This window comes from Scyliorhinus canicula, chromosome 9, assembly GCF_902713615.1.
Source record: "Scyliorhinus canicula chromosome 9, sScyCan1.1, whole genome shotgun sequence".
NCBI classification, from domain to species: domain Eukaryota; kingdom Metazoa; phylum Chordata; class Chondrichthyes; order Carcharhiniformes; family Scyliorhinidae; genus Scyliorhinus; species Scyliorhinus canicula.
The window spans coordinates 28,778,463-28,797,565 of record NC_052154.1 but is presented as its reverse complement, the minus strand read 5'-3'; the positions used below and the strand labels follow the sequence as shown (position 1 = coordinate 28,797,565).

Here is a 19,103-nt window from a genome sequence, read left to right as displayed (position 1 = left end):
CCTCATAATTTTGTAGACCTCTATCAGGTCGCCCCTCAACCTACGTCATTCCAGAGAGAACAAACCGAGTTTATTCAACCGCTCCTCATAGCTAATGTCCTCCATACCAGGCAACATCCTGGTAAATCTCTTCTGCACCCTCTCTAAAGCCTCCACATCCTTCTGGTAGTGTGGCAACCAGAATTGAACACTATACTCCAAGTGTGGCCTAACTAAGGTTTTATACAGCTGCAACATGACTTGCCAATTCTTATACTCAATGCCCCGGCCAATGAAGGCAAGCATGCCATATGCTTTCTTGACTACCTTCTCCACCTGTGTTGCCTGAATTGTCTGCGAAATTCAGGGATATCTTTCAGGAAAGCCTTGTAGTCCAATCCTACGTTGACTTTTGTATAACCGTTCCCCTCTTAAAGCCCATCTCCACAGCAACATGAATCACATGGGCTGTGTGTGTAAGTAGTCATACTGATTTTTAAAAAATGATTCTGTCACATGATGTGGGCAATCACTGACTCGGCCGGAAATTGATTGCCCATCCCTAATTGTCCTTGTGAAAGTGGTGGTGAACCCGGTGCAGTTCATGCGGTGTGCACGCATCCACAGTGCTGATAGGGGGGTCCATGATTTTGACCCAGTGACATTGAAGAACAATGATACAGTTCCAAGTCAAGATGTTTGTGGCTTGGATGGGAATAAGCGATGGCGGTGTCTCATGCATTTGCTGCCCTTGACCGTCTACATGGTAGAGGCCACGGGTTTGGAAGGTGCTGTCAAAGGAGTCTTGGCGAGTTCCTACAGTGCTTCTTGTAGATGGTGGAGGGAATAAATATTAATGGTGGTAGATTGGGTGCCAAAAAAGTGGTCTGCTTTATTCTAGATGGTGTGAATATTGTTGAGTAGCTAGCTATCTTTTACACTCCTAACTTCATTCTATCTTCAAAGTAAACAGACGGTTAAAATATAACCCTTTACAAAACTTGATTTTCTTGACACCTTCCTGGGACTTGAGATTAACAGTCTATCCACTGTCAGCACAGATGCTTCTGCCACTGTCTACAAGAATGTACAACTTGCACCCTCTTCCCAGTGAAACAACTTGGACCCCCCTTTAATCTTTAATAATCGAGTCACCCAGGTTTGATGTCAGGTCACATGACCTTCTTCATTCCTCCATTTTACCTTAAAATAAGACACAGTTCCAAAATATAACAATTGTATTAAATCTTGCATTTGTAACAGTAAGGATTCTGGTTTATGAATCCCTGTGCTTGTTCTGTCCTCCTTTTAAAATACAAGAATCATATTAGCTATCCACTGGCTCAACATCTTTTACGAACTAATTATTAAATAGGTGTAGTAATCTCTTCCCCATGCAAATCAGCCAGATCAGGGGATTTATCCTCTTTGTTTTTGATTACTTGATGACATTTTTTATTTTAAATATACTAATTTCATTGCTGATCACATCATTCAATGTTCCAACTCCCTGGTAAATATCGAAGAAAAATAATTACAATAATTATTAATATCTTTGCCATCTATTACTACCTGTTTACCTGTGATAAATCCAATCTATCCCTTAATGGTTCGATTATCATTGCAGCCTTTTTTTATTGATCTGCCTGTAAAATATTTTACAATTTTTTCCTTATATTCCTTGATAATCAAATTTCATAGTTCCCCTTTGCCCCCCAATTGTTTTTTTTAAAACTTTTAGTCTTGTATTCTCCCTTATAGTGCGTTCCTCTGCTGTCTATATACTTAATGTATGTAATTTCCAACCCACAATTGTTCTTTTACGTCTTTATTCATCCATGGAGTCTCAGTTGTGTTGAGCTTGTTCTTTTCTATGAATGAAATATGTATTTTTCTGCAATCTGTTCAAACACTTTCGTGCTTTCCATTGTTGTTCATTAATACTGTTTCCCAATACACAAATGATTTGGAGGAAAATGTAGCTGGTCTGATTAGTAAGTTCGCGGATGACACCAAGGTTGGTGGAGTGGCAGATAGTGTTGAGGATTGTCAGAGGATACAACAGGACATAAGATAGGTTGGAGACTTGGGCAGAGAAATGGCAAATGATGTTTCATCCGAACAAATGTGAGGTAATGCATTTTGGTACGTCTAACATAGAGGGGAAATATACCGTAAACGGCAAAACTCTTACTGGGCATGCAGATCCACAGATCGTTGAAGGTGGCAACACAAGTGGACAAGGTAGTCAAGAAAGCATACGGAATGCCTGCCTTCACTGGATGGGGCATCGAGTATAAAAACTGGCAAGTCATGCTACAGTTGTACAGAACCTTGCTAAGGCCGCACTTGGAATATTGCGCACAATTCTGGTCGCCACACTACCAGCAGGATGTGGAGGCTTTGGAGAGGGAGCAAAGGCGGTTTACCAGGATGTTGCCTGGTCTAGAGGGTGTTAAGTATGTGGAGAGGCTGAATAGACTCGGACTGTTTTCATTAGAAAGGCGGAGGTTGAGGGTTGACCCGATGGAGGTCTACAAGATTATGAGGGGCATGGATAGAGTGGATGGGCAGACACTCTTTCTCAGGCTGGATGGGTCAGTCACCAGGGGGCATAGGCTTAAGGTCCTAGGGCAAAGTTTAGAGGAGATGTGTGAGCCAGTTTTTTTAAGCAGAGGGTGGTGAGTGCCTGGAACGCATTTCTAGGGGATGTTGCGGAAGCAGATACATTAACAGCATTCAAAAGGCATCTTGACAAAAACATGGATAGGGTGGGTATAGAGGGATACGGCATGAGGAAGTGCTGAGGGTTTTGGCAAAGGTTGGTATCTTGACTGGTACAGGCTTGGAGGGCCGAAGGTCCTGTTACTATGCTGTATTGTTCTTTGTTCAATTGATTTTCCCAATTTCTATTCTCAGCTCCTGAAAATCAGCTTTTCACCAATCGATTCCTGCCATCCTTCTCTACCATCATCTTAAAATATATTATATTATGGTCACTATTGGCTAGATGTTCCCCTACTTTTACTTCTCATATCTGCTCTACTTGATTCCCCGTTACTAAATATTTCCCTGCTGGGCTTCTTAATTATTGGTTTCAAAAGGAGTCACATTGTAGGAACTCAATTCCCTTGGGCTGGATTTTTTACTCAGTTTCTTAATATGTCTCTATACTCCTTCCTGCACCACCCCTGCACCATGAGATGGTCTGTAGTCTAGATCTATTAGTGATTGATCAGGTGCCAGGGGAGTGCCAGTGTACTGCCCTACCCTGTCCCCAACCACCCTGGGGACTCCAATGATACCCAAGACACCTTAGTGGCCATCATGACTGGTCTCCACTTGTCTCCCATTGTGCCCGATTTCACGCCAGGCGCAAAGCAGTGGATGAATTGCACCCATTGTGTTTGGTCCTGTGTCAAAATCAAATCCTACTGGCCTAGTGTACTGAAAGAACTTGAGAAAATATTTGATAGAGCCTTAGAATTTGATCTTTTGCTCTTAATTTCTGGGGACTGCTAGACAGAAAAATAATTGATGCTAATGAAAAAGAGCTGTATAAAATCCTAACCTTTGGAACACGGAAGAATATTTCCTGTTCCTGGATTAGCAATAAATCTCCTTCAGTTGAGAATCGGCATAAAATTATCACGGAATGTATTCCTATGGAATTCCTAACCTGTATTTTCCAGTCCAGATCGGATGCATTACGAAAATTATGTGGCCCCTGTCGCAAATATAAAGGTTTCATAATGCTCGGCGAGGGAATCAAAGACTTGCTCCGATAAGGTATTCCATAAGCTCTGTGACACTGTCTTTAACATGCTGTACAAGAGGGTGTGCACCATTTTGCCATGTTTTCATGGCTTTATACTCTCTTTCCCCATCCTCTCACTTGTCGGTTCAATGTTACTTTTGGTATAAATGAAGGCGCCGAGCTTAGTGATTGAGCTGAACTAACTACGTTGGTGTCCTCCTGTCTTTTTCTGTTCATATATGGAGAAATATTCACGCTGTACTGTACAAGTTTTGATGGTTTGTTGCGTTATTTGTAAAAATGGAAAAAGACTAATAAAAATATATTGAAAAAAGAAGATTGAGGGGTGACTTGATTGAATTATAAAAGATCCTGAATGATCTTGACAAGGTGATGGAAAAGGGGCGGGATTCTCCGAACGCCGAGGCAGAAATCGCATTTGGCAATCGGCTGGAAATTCCATGTTTACGCCGGAATCGAGGGGGGCGTTGTTTTTGTGATGCTCCGCCTCCTCAAAAACAGCGTACTCGGGAAGTACGCTGCATGCCGTATGGACAGCCTCAGGACGTCATCCTAGGCTCTCTCTGATGCTCGGCCCCCGATGGGCCGAGTCCCCGATGGTGTAGGGCGTGTGTCCTCACAATGTTAGGGGACCTCGCATGGCGGCTGCGGACTGAGTCCAGCGCGTCACAGTTGGGCGGGGGGAGCCGTTCCGCTGGCAGGGTGGGCTTCAGCAGATATTTATGAACTCAATTAAAAATTGTTCTGAAATTCCCTGCATCTGTCATCATGTATATATGGAAGACTAAACTTGGAAATAATCAGACACGCTTTAATCAAAAAGCCTTTCTCTAAATGCTCACAACACAATGAATAACTCTTCAAGTCTGATCAAAAAATAATTATAAACAAGCCACACACATGTATTTTCTAGAAACAGACCTCTGGACAATAATGAGCTCCCCAAATGTACTTCAATTATGAATAAATGAATGAATAATTAAATAAACAAATAAATTAAGTCACAAATGTACAATATACAAGCAAACAGTATTATAGTCTGTCGCTTCTAGGAATTGTAGGAACTGTCATTCCACAAAAAAGTGCATACATAAAAAATTTCAAGCAAATCTGCAGGGTGATGACAATATTATGAATTTATTTTCACTGCTTAGAAAAACAAAGGTTACTCTTTGAGGTCAAGAGTTGCATTGCTGTTTTGGAAACATGGCTTCCACAATCATTTGAAAACCTTTCTCTTTGGAGCAACCGTCTGTCCTAGTGAAGGAGCAAAGTGGATTTGAGTTTGAAAGGTTATTGTGGGTTAGGGTGTATGAAAGCAAACTATGGTCACAGGGAACTAGATTAAATGTCAGGAGAAATTGATTTTCAATGAGTTGTCAACTGAAGGAACAAGTTGGACACTCATGGGAAGATGCAGATTTGCCACAAAAGTTCAAGTGGGAGCTAGATGAGTTGATAAGAGGTTGACATCATTGCATACAAAAGGTAGGTAGGCTACTGAGGGAATCTGTCTCAAAGTTACTTTTGTTTCCTGGAACTGTTCAATCACCTTCAGGACTTGAGTTTCATTAGCCTATTTTTTTTCTGTTTTGTTGCCTCTGTCATGTGTTTGCATGGTTGGCCTGTGGTAAAGTGGGGAGGAAGGGTTAGATGGTGGAAAGTGTTGTGGGGAGGAGCAATGGGAGTATTGGTATGTTTAAGCTGCACCATGACAGAAAGGGACAGGCTAATACACCAACTAGTCTTCCCACTATTAATTTCATATGTTCGCGTGAGCTGTAGGTTCCCAGAGTGGGATAGGTAATAGATTTTAAGTGGTAGGTCAACTTGCCAATCTCTCTACACATGCAGAGTTGAGGAAGTGGTAGCAGTCATGTCTTCGACTTTATGCCCAGATAAGAAAGTACAAACAGACCTGTGGTAAAGAATTAATGCAAATAGAGAGAACCCCACCCACTTAGCTCGACGGTTAAAACATTTATTTTTGTATTCATTCATGGAAGGTGGGCATCTGCGAGAGCATTTAAAGTCCAACCACATTGTTGGGAGTCTGGAGTCACATATCGGTCAGACCAGATAAGTACACCAGATTTTCTTTTCTAAAGGACATTAGTGAATCACATGTTTTTTTTAAACGACAATCGACAATGGTTTCACAGTCATCATTTAATTTTTATTGGATTCAAATTTCACTATCAGCCACGGTGGGATTTGTATCCTTGTCCCCAGAGCATTACCCTGGGTCTCTGGATACGAGTCTAGCGGCAATACCACCATGCCACTGCCTCCCCCAGGTAATTACTTGTCAAAAAATTATATTTAGCCAACCAACAGGCAAAGCTATGAAGAGTGTTATCAAATGGACTGAAATAGAAGAATAAAATTCCTACAGTGCAGAAGGAGGCCATTCGGCCCAGCACATTTGCATGGTAGCATTGTGGATAGCACAATTGCTTTACAGCTCCAGGGTCCCAGGTTCGATTCCAGCTTGGGTCACTGTCTGTGCAGAGTCTGCACATCCTCCCTGTGTGTGCGTGGGTTTCCTCCGGGTGCTCCGGTTTCCTCCCACAGTCCAAAGATGTGCAGGTTAAGTGGATTGGCCATGATAAATTGTCCTTAGTGTTCAAAATTGCCCTTAGTGTTGGGTGGGGTTACTGGGTTATGGGGATAGGGTGGACGTGTTGACCGTGGTAGGGTACTCTTTCCAAGAGCCGGTGCAGACACGATGGGCCGAATGGCCTCCTTCTGCACTGTAAATTCTATGATAAAAACCCTCAAAGAACACCCTACCCAGAGTCACCTTCATTCCCCCAAGCTCGCAAACCCCATAACCCCACCTAACCTGCACAGTAGCCTGCTGGCTAGCACTATGGCTTCACAGCTCCAGGGTCCCAAGTTCGATTCCCGGCTTGGGTCACTGTCTGTGCGGAGTCTGCATGTTCTCCTTGTGTCTGCGTGGGTTTCCATCGGGTGCTCCGGTTCCCTCCCACAAGTCCCGAAAGACGTGCTTGTTATGAGAATTGGACATTCTGAATTCTCCCTCAGTGTACCCGAACAGGAGCCGGAATGTTGCGACACGGGGCTTTTCCCAGTAACTTCATTGCAGTGTTAATGTAAGCCTACTTGTGACAATAAAGATTATTATCATCTTTGGACACAAAGGGGCAATTTTAGCATGGCCAATCCATCTAACCTGCACAGCTTTGGACTGTGAGAGGAAACTGGAGCACCCGGAGGAAACCCACGCAGACACGGGGAGACATGCAAATGCCACACAGTCAGTCACGCAAGGACAAAATTGAATCCGGTCCCTGGTGCTGTGAGGCAGCAGTGCTAACCACTGTGCCAGTGTACTCTGTTTATGCATTAAAATATAAATATAAAATGAATAAATCTTTTGTTTTTTTAAAGAGCCTAATCTCAGGAGAACGTTTTTAAATGTGCCTTTTGGATGATAGACGTAATGGACACGGGAACATGTGCACAGTAATGGGGGTGGGGGGGGTGGGATTTTCCACCCCTGTTTTCAAGGGGCAGGAACTGCAGAGGGGCAGAGAATCACACTCGAGTCCCAAAATGGTTTTTACGTTAGTGGGGTTTCCTGTTGCAATTGCCCCCACCCCCCGCCAGTGTCAAGGGGTGTTGCTCGGGGGGCAGTGTTCTGTGGAATTGATAGGGGAGGGGTGGTTGTTACACTGGGGCGCCTTTTAAAAACCGTCATGGGACCCGCCTTTTAATTTTTTCCACCAAAGCGTCTAAAAACTGGCAGCGAGGCCGACGGGCTGCTTTTCCAGCCCGAGATGACACTTTGCCAAAAAATGGCAAAATTACTTGTATACCCAGGGTATACAAGTTCACGAAGCAGATCATTGTTACATCCCTTGTGCATGATACTGTGGTATGACTAAATATTAGGCACTCAAGATAAACTGCTCATTATTTGGGATACATGGTCTGCTTTTCTAAAGACAGTGCTTTTCTAAAATGTTTTCAAATGTTACAAAAGAACTAGAAATCTGTCTGAATCATTGACCCTTCAAAAATGTCAAACAGTGACACTTGTAGAAGCCAAAAGCAATTCTTTTTACAGCACTTACCTCCTCCCTTGTAACTCTCAAGTTTTCCTCTGCAGTCTTCAAATCTGCTTTCAGCTTCAAAATAACTTGACCCCTACTGTTGACCTGATAGATGGCAAAGAAAATTCAGTGATGTTCAATGAAATGATCGACTTGGTTTCACTATGATGTTCCAGTTTAAAAACACAAAACATGTTTTGAACAATTAAACAAAATCTTTGCAAAGTTTAATAACCAACAACGTTCTATTCTAGAACTCTGCAGTCACAATATTAAACTGAGCAAGACAGACCTCTTTGTAGAATCTTGCAGTTATCAATCTAAAATGAGCTACTTCTTGATAGATAAGCTGCTCATGAAGATTTTGTCAATCTACTTCCCTCATGTTCTTTCAGTAAATGCTTTACAATGCTTTATAAAAATAAGATAACATCTATTTTTAATAAGTTAATACTTTTACCTTTAACTGTCTTTCGAACCATGTCCTGTATTAAATTTATAAAACTTGTGCAGTGAAATATCAATGGAAATAAAAATCATATTTCCATAGGTATGACTCAACAATAACAAACTGACATCATTGCAACTGTTTATTTGGTTACAACAGCTACAAAATATGTCTCAAGCCTTTTTTTCATCTTTTCTGGAACCAAACTAAATTTAAGTTTAGAAATAGAACATTCAGCAGCCATTCCATTTGAAGACTTATAAAAACCCACTTGTGACTTCATCCCTCATGAAATTCTAACCAATGGGCGGAACGGTGCCGCAGTGGTTAGCACTGCTGCCTCACCGCGCCAAGGACCCGGGTTCGGTCCAGGCCCCGAGTCACTGTCTGTGTGGAGTTTGCACATTCTCCCTGTGTCTGCGTGGGTCTTACCCCACCAACCCAAAAAATGTTCAGGTTAGGTGAATTGGCCATGCTAAATTGCCCCTTAATTGAAAAAAAAAAGAAATTCTAACCACTAAGAAAATGTTTATTTCAGATGATTAGTCATGACGTACTTTCTGTATCCTTTTAATTGTTACAAAAATAATTATTTCTTGGACGTCAAACTGTAAGCTTTTATAGGATGTTCACATCTGTGCTTTAAGTACATTATTAATGTGCCGACTCGATGGGCCGAAGAGCCTTTTCTGCACTGTATTTTTCTGGATTCTGTGAATGAGCATGTTTGCATCAAATTTGCACTATTATTAAGGCATAGAATACAGTCCTGGAATAGATATAAAAATAATTTTCAACTATCATCACTGAAACAGGATATCTGGTTATTTGTCTTATTGCTGTTTGTGATGCCTTGTTCTGTGCAAATGAGCTTTAACCCCAGTTCAAGATAATTCATTGGCAATTAAATGCTTCAGGACATCCTAAAGATGCAGAAAAAGCAAGCTTTTATTTCTTTATTCTATTGCTCCAATCGTGATAAAACATTACAAAGTGCTCAACAGTGTCGTAGAAAACTGCCTTCACTGTCCTAGTTTATCCAACATCAAACTGGTGTCTATTGTTCCAGAATGTGGCCCCGCCCCATGAAAAAAGACTGAAAGCTTTATTCAGAATGAGAACTTCAAAAAATCTACTATATTCTGTACTCGTACACCATCCTCTTAATACAACTTTCTCATCAATTTTTAATTAACTCCTTCTACTAGAAAAGTTGTTTCCATACTCCGGCAGGAATAAAACATTATGGGAGTCCCAATTTGCAAACAATTCCCACTGGGAGTATGAATTAGCCCCATAATTAGTTCTCTAGTAAGGTCACTTTACCCTTCAGCCTATTTTTTCCAAGAATGAGGCAGTGCCAAGGAAAATAGACCAATGTTATTATAGATTGGTATGCTGCCCAAAATATTTTACCCACAATGATTCTATGACGTGCCACTAGAAATTGACAGTTTCTTGCCAACAGTGCAGAGGTAGAAAATTCTCTCTGTGGGGAAAATTCAGTTACTAATTGAATCCATGTTATCAGATACTTAATCTTGTGCTTTTGTGTGAATGAGGTTCTCCATATCAACCCTTCCCTTCCACCTATGAAAGGAGAGTGAGATTTGTAAGTGGCGGCACAAATAGGAATGAAGTATACATGTGCCCACCACCTTTTTAATGATGGTGGATACGATAGTGTTCCAATGTCCTGAAGTGGAGAGTTGAGAAACTTACTTGATGTATTTAAATTGGGTGCCCACAGTGCAGTGGGTGTATGTTTTAAACTTCATTGCTGCGGCCCAGGTTCTGGTAAATTCAGCGGCGTTGGAGACAGGGGGCGCGATTCTCCGCTCCCGGGAAAAATCGTGAAGGCCGTCGTGAACTCGGCCGGGTTTCACGACGGCCTCGGAGCCCGCTCCTCTCACCAAATTCACCCCCACCCGGGGGGCTAGGAGCGGCGCTCCGTTATTCTCGGCCGCCGGGCATTGACGCTTGCGTCAAGGCGGCGCGCCGAGAATGACGCGACGGCGGTGCCTAACTGATGTCAGCCACGCATGCGCAGGTTGGCCGGCTCGAACCCGCGCATGCGCGGCTGACATCACGACGGCTGACAGCTCGAACCCACGCATGCGCGGTTGCCATCTTCCCCTCAGCCACCCTGCAAGACGTGGCGGCTTGATCTTGCGGGGCGGCGGAGGGGAAATAGTGCTTCCGATTGAGACGCCGGCCCGACGATTGGTGGGCACCAATCGCGGGCTTGTCCCCTCTCGAGCACAGTCGTGGTGCTCATTCCCCACCAGGCCCCCTACAAGCCCCAAAACGGGCATCTCACGACGATTTCACGATGGCAGAGACCAGGTGTGGTTGCCGCCGTCGTGAAACGGTCGCGAACGGCTGGCCGCTCGGCCCATTAGGGTCGGAGACTCGGCGGTCGCTGTGAAAAATGGTGAGCGGCGATTCTTCCGAGCGGGGGGTCCCGCCAGGGGGTCGTGAAATTAGTCGGGGGGCCCTCCCGTGATTCTCCCACCCGGCGCGGGGAGCGGAGAATCGCGCCCAGGAGCTGTTGCCTGCAAAAGATGTGCCTTTCTCAGCAACCCTTTATGGGTCAGGAGAAACAGGAATACTTCCTCCCACACTCTTAAAGAAGCCTTTGGCCACCCTCAATCTAAGTCCTAGCCTCTCTCTCCCCACCACTAATCATGGTCTTCAGCTGCTTCATCAATGAAGTTCCTTCCACCATAAGGTCAGAAGTGGGCATTTTTGCAGATGACTGCACAATGTTCAGCAACATTATTGAGTTCTCAGATACTGAAGCAATTTTTATCCAAATGGAGCAAGACTTAGACAATATCCAGTCTTGGGCTAGGCGATGACCATCTCCAACAAGAGAGGATCTAACCATTACCCTTGATATTCAATGGCATTACCATTGCTGAATCTCCCACCATCAACATCTTGGGAGATGCCATTGATCAGAAACCGAACTGGACTAGCCACATTAATGCTGTGGCTACTAGAGCAGGTTAGAGGCTAGGAATCCTGCAGCTGGTAACTCACCTCCTGACCTTCCCAAAGCCTGTCCAGCATCTTCAAGGCACAAGTTAGGAGTGTAGTGGAATACTCTCCACTTGCCTGGATTAGTCCAGCTCCAACAACACTCAAGAAGCTCAACACCATTCAGGAAAAGGCAACCCGCTTGATTGATACTCCTACCACAAACATTCAATCCCTCCACAAATGGCAGCTCTGTGTACCATCTACAGGTTGCACAGCAGGCGCTCACCAAGGTTCCTCTGGCAGGCACCTTCCAAATCCATGACCACTACCATCTGGAAGGACAAGAGCAGCAAATGCCTGGGAACAGCATTCCCTGGAGGTTCCCCTCCAAGTCACCCACCATCCTGACTTGAAAAGCGCTATTTCTTCACTGTCGCTGGGTCAAAATCCTGGAATTCCTTCCCTAACAGCACTGTGAGCATACCTATACTTCAGGGACTGCAGAGGTTCAAGAAGGCAGTTCACCACCGTCCTCTGAAGGGCAATTAGGAATGGGCAATAAATGCTGACCTAGCCAGCAACCCCACATCTCATTAAGTAATACCATTGAATGTAGAAAGAATATGGATAGATTCTTTCTTGGAGATGGTCATTGCTTGGCACTTGTAAGTTACAGCCCAAGCCGGAATATTCCTGGACCTTGCAGCATGCTATTGTGGACTACTTGATTTTCTGAGGAGTGGCAAATGGAATTGAACACTACACAATCATCAACAGATATCCTCAGTTCTGCCCTTATGATAAAGGGGAGGTCATTGGTGAAGCAGCTAAAGATGCTTGTTCCCAGAATAATACCGAGAAACCCCTGAAGTGATGACATCTTAGGGCTGGGATGATTGGCCTCCAAAAATCACAACCATTGTGCTTTATGATGACACCTTCCTCATGATTGACAGTAGATCATTGGATTTGTCCCTTTTTTGTGCACAGGACATATCTGGCAATCTTTCACAGCGTAATTTAGACGGCACTGTTGCAGCTGTACTGGAACAGTTTGGTAAGGGTCGAGGCTAGTCTGGAAGCACCTCTTCAGGTGCTGCTTTTGGTATTCTCTCCTGTACACTTCACTGAACCGGTGTTCGCCCTCTGACTTGGTGGCAATTGTAGAAGGAGGGATATGCCAGCCCATGATATTACAGATTGTGTTGGAATTCAATTCTACTGTTGCTGATTACCCACAGTGCCTCATGGATGCCAAGCTTTTGAGCTGTTGGGTCTGTTTGATATCTATTCTATTTAGCATAGTGGAAAGGCCACAACGGGAGGTATCCTCAAACATGGAGATGGGACTTAAATTCATCAGCTTCGATAGTGGGATTCGATCCCATGCCTCTGGATTTTTAAGCTGGGCCTCCAGATTTCTCATCAAGTAACATAACCACTATGCCACCATTCCTGTCCATGTTTCTCTCCCTCCCCTGTCTTCCCCCTCCCTCACTTCCAATTGCTGGGCACTATTCCTGTTTGTTGCCTTCTGTTGCTGGGCAATACTGTCCATTTGAGTTGAGCAGGAAACTAAAGAATGTTAATAATGCCCTGTTTTTAAATTCAGCAGGACATTGCTGGGTTCTTTAATTTGTCTACAAATGTAAATTGTGGATTTAATAGTTATGAATTAAAATTACCTCTAGCTGTGCTGCTTTGTACTTCTCACTAAGGAGAGTCAGGTCTGCTTCCAGCTTCTGCTTCTCCACAGTACTGTTGGAAAGCTGCACTGCACGTTGGATTGATTCTTCTGTGACAGCATCAAGCTCTTTTGTCATTTTTTCAAGATAATCTTCTTTGCGGAACAACTGCATACAAAAATATTTTATTACAAGATGTAATTAATGCAATTTAAATGATAACACTCATTCTAATTAACATATTAAACAATTGTAACATTGCTTCTTTTATAAAAACGCAACACTCTGATCTGGGTCCATTTTACATCTTAATCTGACTATAATACCTCAAACCTATATCCAGGGTAGAACTTTTAGGATGGTGAGCGCCAAGCATATATATGTACATATGTGTGGCAAATCATGCTGGATGTCACCTTGATGATGACGATGGGCGGACACGCACAGAGTAAGCATCCGTTGGAAGTATGCAAAACAGGCAGTTCAGGCTGTCAATCATTGTGAGTAGCTGCTCTTGAACACAGGCAACATTCTTGCTTAACCTTGCTCTTAAACATGCATTCAGCTGCAGCAAAAAGTTCTTCTCTGACGCTCTTTGAAGGGATCATCAGGTTAGTTGCTGGTTGATTTCTTTAGGCTGTTGTTATGATTCTACATGTGTTTTGTTCTTTCTATAGTTGTTTCAAGCTGTAGAAGTCCACAGGAAATATTGTGGTAGGTGGTAAAAGAGCTGTTGCTAACTTCAAGGCTTCAGCCCAAACCTTTTGTTCCAGACACAGGTGCATTATTAAGCATTCCCTTTGAAGTGCAGCACAGTGCTGGAGAGAGGGAGAAGGGCTCTTAGTAGAAAGCCATATCCGCCTGGATGTTCTGGGAGCAACTGTCCTACCTGGACCTCATTACAGAAGAACTGGCAAGATGTATGCACTTCAGTAAGGACATCCTTAGGCAATAACCACAGCTGCAATTTTTGAGCAGAATAAGACTGCAATGCCAATGGCTGTGAAGTTGACCATGGAGATGAACTTGTATGTTCATGGCTCCTTCAAGACTGGAGCTGGAGATATTTGCAACATCTTGCAGTTTGCCATTTCCTGTTTCAAAAAAAAGTTACTAGAGCTCTTTATTTCAAGACAGTGAAATATATTTCATTCCCTCTTACCAGAGGGCAGCAGGTGGAGGGAGTATGCAGCTTTTATAGGATTGCAGGATTAACTGCATGCACATCACTTTGTGGGCACCACATGTCAACTCCATCAGAACCAACAGTAATTCCACTCCCTCAATGCCCATCTGATTTGCGACCATAAGCAGCAAATCCTGCAGGCCAATGCCTGAAATCCTGGCGACAGTCATGATGTCTTCATACTGTGGCAGTCCAATGTGCCAGCTACATTTGAGCCCCCCAGCAAAGCAGAGTCACTATTGGACGATGAGGTCTGTCTGCTGACCAAATGGTTCATAACTGTGGTGCAGAGCCAATGCACCTGTGCAGACCATGCATACAATGAAATCAAGCTGCAAAATGGAATGTGATGGAGTAAACCAGTGACGTGCTGAAACAATCCTCAATCTGGGGATTGCCCAAGAGAGCTAAAACAATGCTTTCGCTGTCTGGAGTGGGCAGTTATTCACATTCATGGTGGCGCGTTGTATGCAGCACAACCTCACCATCATCAGTGGATAAATCTTGCCACCTGCTATTCCTTATTGCAACCAAAGGCCAACTATTCATCTGTGCCCATTTCCGTGGTGTCTGACTTCTATGTACTGCTCCCCCAGTGGCTGCAACTTTTCTGGTGGAAGGCTGCTCCTTTCACTAGGGGAGACTGAAAATGACCTTGCAGGACACCCTTGAACAGCTCTGGGCCTATAAAGTCTGTTTGTTGACATCATGGCATAGGTGACTGTAGTCTGAGCTGGCTGGCTGTTGGGGGAATGGCAGGGTGAGAGATTGAGCATTGTTATCTTGAGAGAGGAAAGCAGGCTCACGTTCCAGGGAGGCATGAAGACTCTCCCAGTAATCCTAGTAACCTAGTGACAGATTGCAGAATTGCTGTGATGATGTGCCAGCCCCTCTGAACACTGTAATCCACAACCATTCTGGAAGCAGGCCAAGCTTGCATGCCTCTACTGAAAAATTCAGACAGTGTGTCTTCTACTTGTGCTGCAGTATAAGCTGTGACATTGGACAACATAGATTGCATCATGGTTGGGTTCACAAATGTGCTGAAGAAATTAGGAATTGGGGGTGCAAGCTTTGGAAAATGCTCTGCAAAATTATTTTTTGGCATCGCCATGTTCTTTGACATTGATCACATGTTCTCTTGTAACTTTTGTTTGAGTGTCAGAGATTGTTGGTATGTGAGTGACAGTGATGAAGTGTGAATAATGACTGAGGCTGCTGATTCAGTTGGTGAGGTATGGCATTTCAAGGTACATTCATTTACTTTAACTACTTGTGTGAGGCCATTCAACTTCTTGCAAGACTGCCTCCAGGCCCTCAGAGCCTGGCATTGACATCCATAGCTTTCTGCTCTTACTGTCCTTTAGCTGGATGATTGGTCTGAAGGGCTTCCTGATTTCATGAGGGCACAGGACATCTCTTCTCCTTCTTGTCAGAAAGCCTATTCTCTCCCTTGTTGAGCAATTTTGCACTCTTTCCCACATGGACCATTTAACTCCCAGCACCTGCTCCAGCTGGATTGCACTTCCCTTTTAAGAAGTGCAGATAAGCTTTAAGCAGTTCAGGTTAGATTTAAGTGGTGCTAGTCATTCATGATATTAACCTCCTGTTGATATGTCGCTAGTCAATGAACAGCATGGTTAGCTCTGGCTGGACTCAAAGGTCATTCAAATTAGCATGCAACATGAAGTTGGTTTTCCGCTTCTATTGCAATCAATTGGCACAATTTAATTGGGCATTGAAAATCCCATTTTCGGAAGCTATCCAATTTATCTTCCACAGACTATTATGTGAGCTTCTTCTACGTGGCAGAGTTCCAAATGTTCTCTCAGTACCCTAATTAAAGGGACATCGTCACTCTTGTAAGATCACTGGAAGGTTTAATAAGGCATCATCATCTATTCTATGTAATGCTATTAACATTTTAATTCTGCTGTTGGTAAACATTTGTGCTGCCAAATTTATATCATTAAGAAAGCATCATTGTTGTTTATATTCAACATTATTTTCTATCAGCTCTTTTACTCCTTAAAATAAAGAAACTCAAATATGATACATGATGCGTTTTTATTAATGTTTGGCAAAAAGAAAAATAACTGGTAAATATGTTCTTCAAAAATAATCATGCTATCAATACAATAAAGTTTGATGAAACATTTTAAAATCTATATCTGAAACTGCAATATCAAAAGAATAATTAACGCCTTAATCAGCTGAAATTCAAATGAGAAATGTTTTCATAAAGATTGGTTCACCATTTATAGGGATAAAGAAAATCAGTTCTAATGTCATCCCTGAATATCACAACCACATATAAGAAGTATAACAGGTAAAGCAGATGAGTTTAAAGAGCTTGGATTAATACTTGGAACTATGATATTGTTGAATTACAGAGACTTGGTTAAGGGAGAGACGGGATTGGCACCTAAATGTTCCAGGATTTAGAAGTTTCAGGTGAGATATAGGGGGAAGTAAAAGGGGTGGGGGAGTTGCACTACTGGTTAAGGAGAATGTCACAGCTGGACTACAGGAGGACACTTCATAGGGCTCATGCCGTTGGGCAGCACGGTAGTATGGTGGTTAGCATAAATGCTTCACAGCTCCAGGGTCCCAGGTTCGATTCCCGGCTGGGTCACTGTCTGTACGGAGTTTGCACGTCCTCCCCGTGTGTGCGTGGGTTTCCTCCGGGTGCTCCGGTTTCCTCCCACAGTCCAAAGATGTGCGGGTTAGGTGGATTGGCCATGCTAAATTGCCCGTAGTGTCCTAAAAAGTAAGGTTAAGGGGGGGGTTGTTGGGTTACGGGTATAGGGTGGATACGTGGGTTTGAGTAGGGTGATTATTGCTCGGCACAACATCGAGGGCCGAAGGGCCTGTTCTGTGCTGTACTATTCTATGCAGCAAGGCAATAGGGGTAGAACTCAGGAATAGGGAGGGTGCAGTCACAATGTTCGGGGTTTATTACAGGCCTCCCAACAGTCAGCGGAAGATGGAAGAGCAGGCATGTCGGCAGATTTTGAAAAAGCAACATGACTGTTGTGGTGGGTGATTTTAACGTCCCCTATGTTGACTGAGAATCACTTAGTGCTTTGATGGTGCAGAGTTTTCAAGGAGGGCTTCTTGAAACAATATATAGATAGTCCGATGAGGGAAGGGGTCGTACTGGATCTGGTATTGGGAAATGAGCCGAGCCAGGTGTTTGAAGCTTCAATAGGGGAGCATTTCAGGAACAGTGACCATAATTCAATAAATTTTAAAGAACTGTTGGATAAAGATATGAGTAGTCCTCAGGTGAAGGCGCTAAATTGGGGGAAGGCAAATTATAACAATTATGGCAAAAACTGAAGAATCTACATTGGGGACAGATGTTTGAGGGTAAATCAACTTTTGGCTTGTGGGAGGCTTTCATCAGTTGATAGAAATTCAGGACCGGCATGTTCCGGTGAGGAAGAAGGATAAGTATGGCAAGTTTCTGGAACATAAGAAAGTAAGAACATAAGAACTAGGAGCAGGAGAAGGCCATCTGGCCCCTCAAGCCTGCTCCGTCATTCAATGAGATCATGGCTGATCTTTTGTGGACACAGCTCCACCTTCCGGCCTGAACACCATAACCCTTAATCCCTTTATTCTTCAAAAAACTATCTATCTTTATCTTAAAAACGTTTAATGAAGGAGCCTCTACTGCTTCACTGGGCAAGGAATTCCATAGATTCACAACTCTTTGGGTGAAGAAGTTCCTCCTAAACTCAGTCCTAAATCTACTTCCCCTTATTTTGAGGCTATGCCCCCTAGTTCTGCTTTCACCCGCCAGTGGAAACAACCTTCCCGCATCGATCCTATCTATTCACTTCATAATTTTATATGTTTCTATAAGATCCCCCCACATCCTTCTAAATTCCAACGAGTACAGTCCCAGTCTACTCAACCTCTCCTCGTAATCCAACCCCTTCAACTCTGGGATTAATCTAGTGAATCTCCTCTGCACACCCTCCAATGCCAGTACGCCCTTTCTCAAGTAAGGAGACCAAAACTGAACACAATACTCCAGGTGTGGCCTCACTAACACCTTATACAATTGCAGCATAACCTCCCTAGTCTTAAACTCCATCCCTTTAGCAATGAAGGACAAAATTCCATTTGTCTTCTTAATCACCTGTTGCACAGGTAAACCAACTTTATGCGACTCATGCACGAGCACACCCAGGTCTCTCTGCACAGCAGCATGTTTTAATATTTTATCATTTAAATACTAATCCCATTTGCTATTATTCCTACCAAAATGGATAACCTCACATTTGTCAACATTGTATTCCATCTGCCAGACCCTAGCCCATTCACTTAACCTATCTAAATCCTTCTGCAGACTTCCAGTATCCTCTGCACTTTTCGCTTTACCACTCATCTTAGTGTCGTTTGCAAACTTGGACACATTGCCCTTGGTCCCCAACTCCAAATCATCTATATAAATTGTGAACAATTGTGGGCCCAACACTGATCCCCGAGGGACACCACTAGCTACTGATTGCCAACAAGAGAAACACCCATTAATCCTCACTCTTTGCGTTCTATTAATTAACCAATCCTTTATCCATGCTACTACTTTACCCTTAATGCCATGCATCTTTATCTTATGCAGCAACCTTTTGTGTGGCACCCTGTCAAAGGCTTTCTGGAAATCCAGATATACCACATCCATTGGCTCCCCGTTATCTACTGCACTGGTTATGTCCTCAAATAATTCCACTAAATTAGTTAGGCACGACCTACCCTTTATGAACCCATGCTGCGTCTGCCCAGTTGGACAATTTCTATCCAGATGCCTCACTATTTCTTCCTTGATGATAGATTCCAACATCTTCCCTACTACCGAAGTTAAGCTCACTGGCCTATAATTACCCGCTCTCTGCCTACCACCGTTTTTAAACAGTGGTGTCATGTTTGCTAATTTCCAATCCACCGGGACCAC

The 19,103-nt window shown here is 43.4% G+C and overlaps 1 protein-coding gene across 4 annotated transcripts in view; it reads right to left on the bottom strand.

Annotated features, from left to right (window-relative positions):
- The window catches only part of LOC119971178 (myosin-3), a 1,049,419-nt gene that overhangs the window by 310,681 nt on the left and 719,635 nt on the right, over window positions 1-19,103 (bottom strand). For all 4 annotated transcript variants that reach the window (XM_038806379.1, XM_038806381.1, XM_038806380.1 and 1 more), the window contains 2 exons: window positions 12,955-13,122; window positions 7,858-7,941 (listed from right to left, as the gene is read on the bottom strand). In XM_038806379.1, coding sequence (XP_038662307.1) covers window positions 7,858-7,941; window positions 12,955-13,122 — 252 coding nt within the window. The remainder of the gene's footprint in view (window positions 1-7,857; window positions 7,942-12,954; window positions 13,123-19,103) is intronic.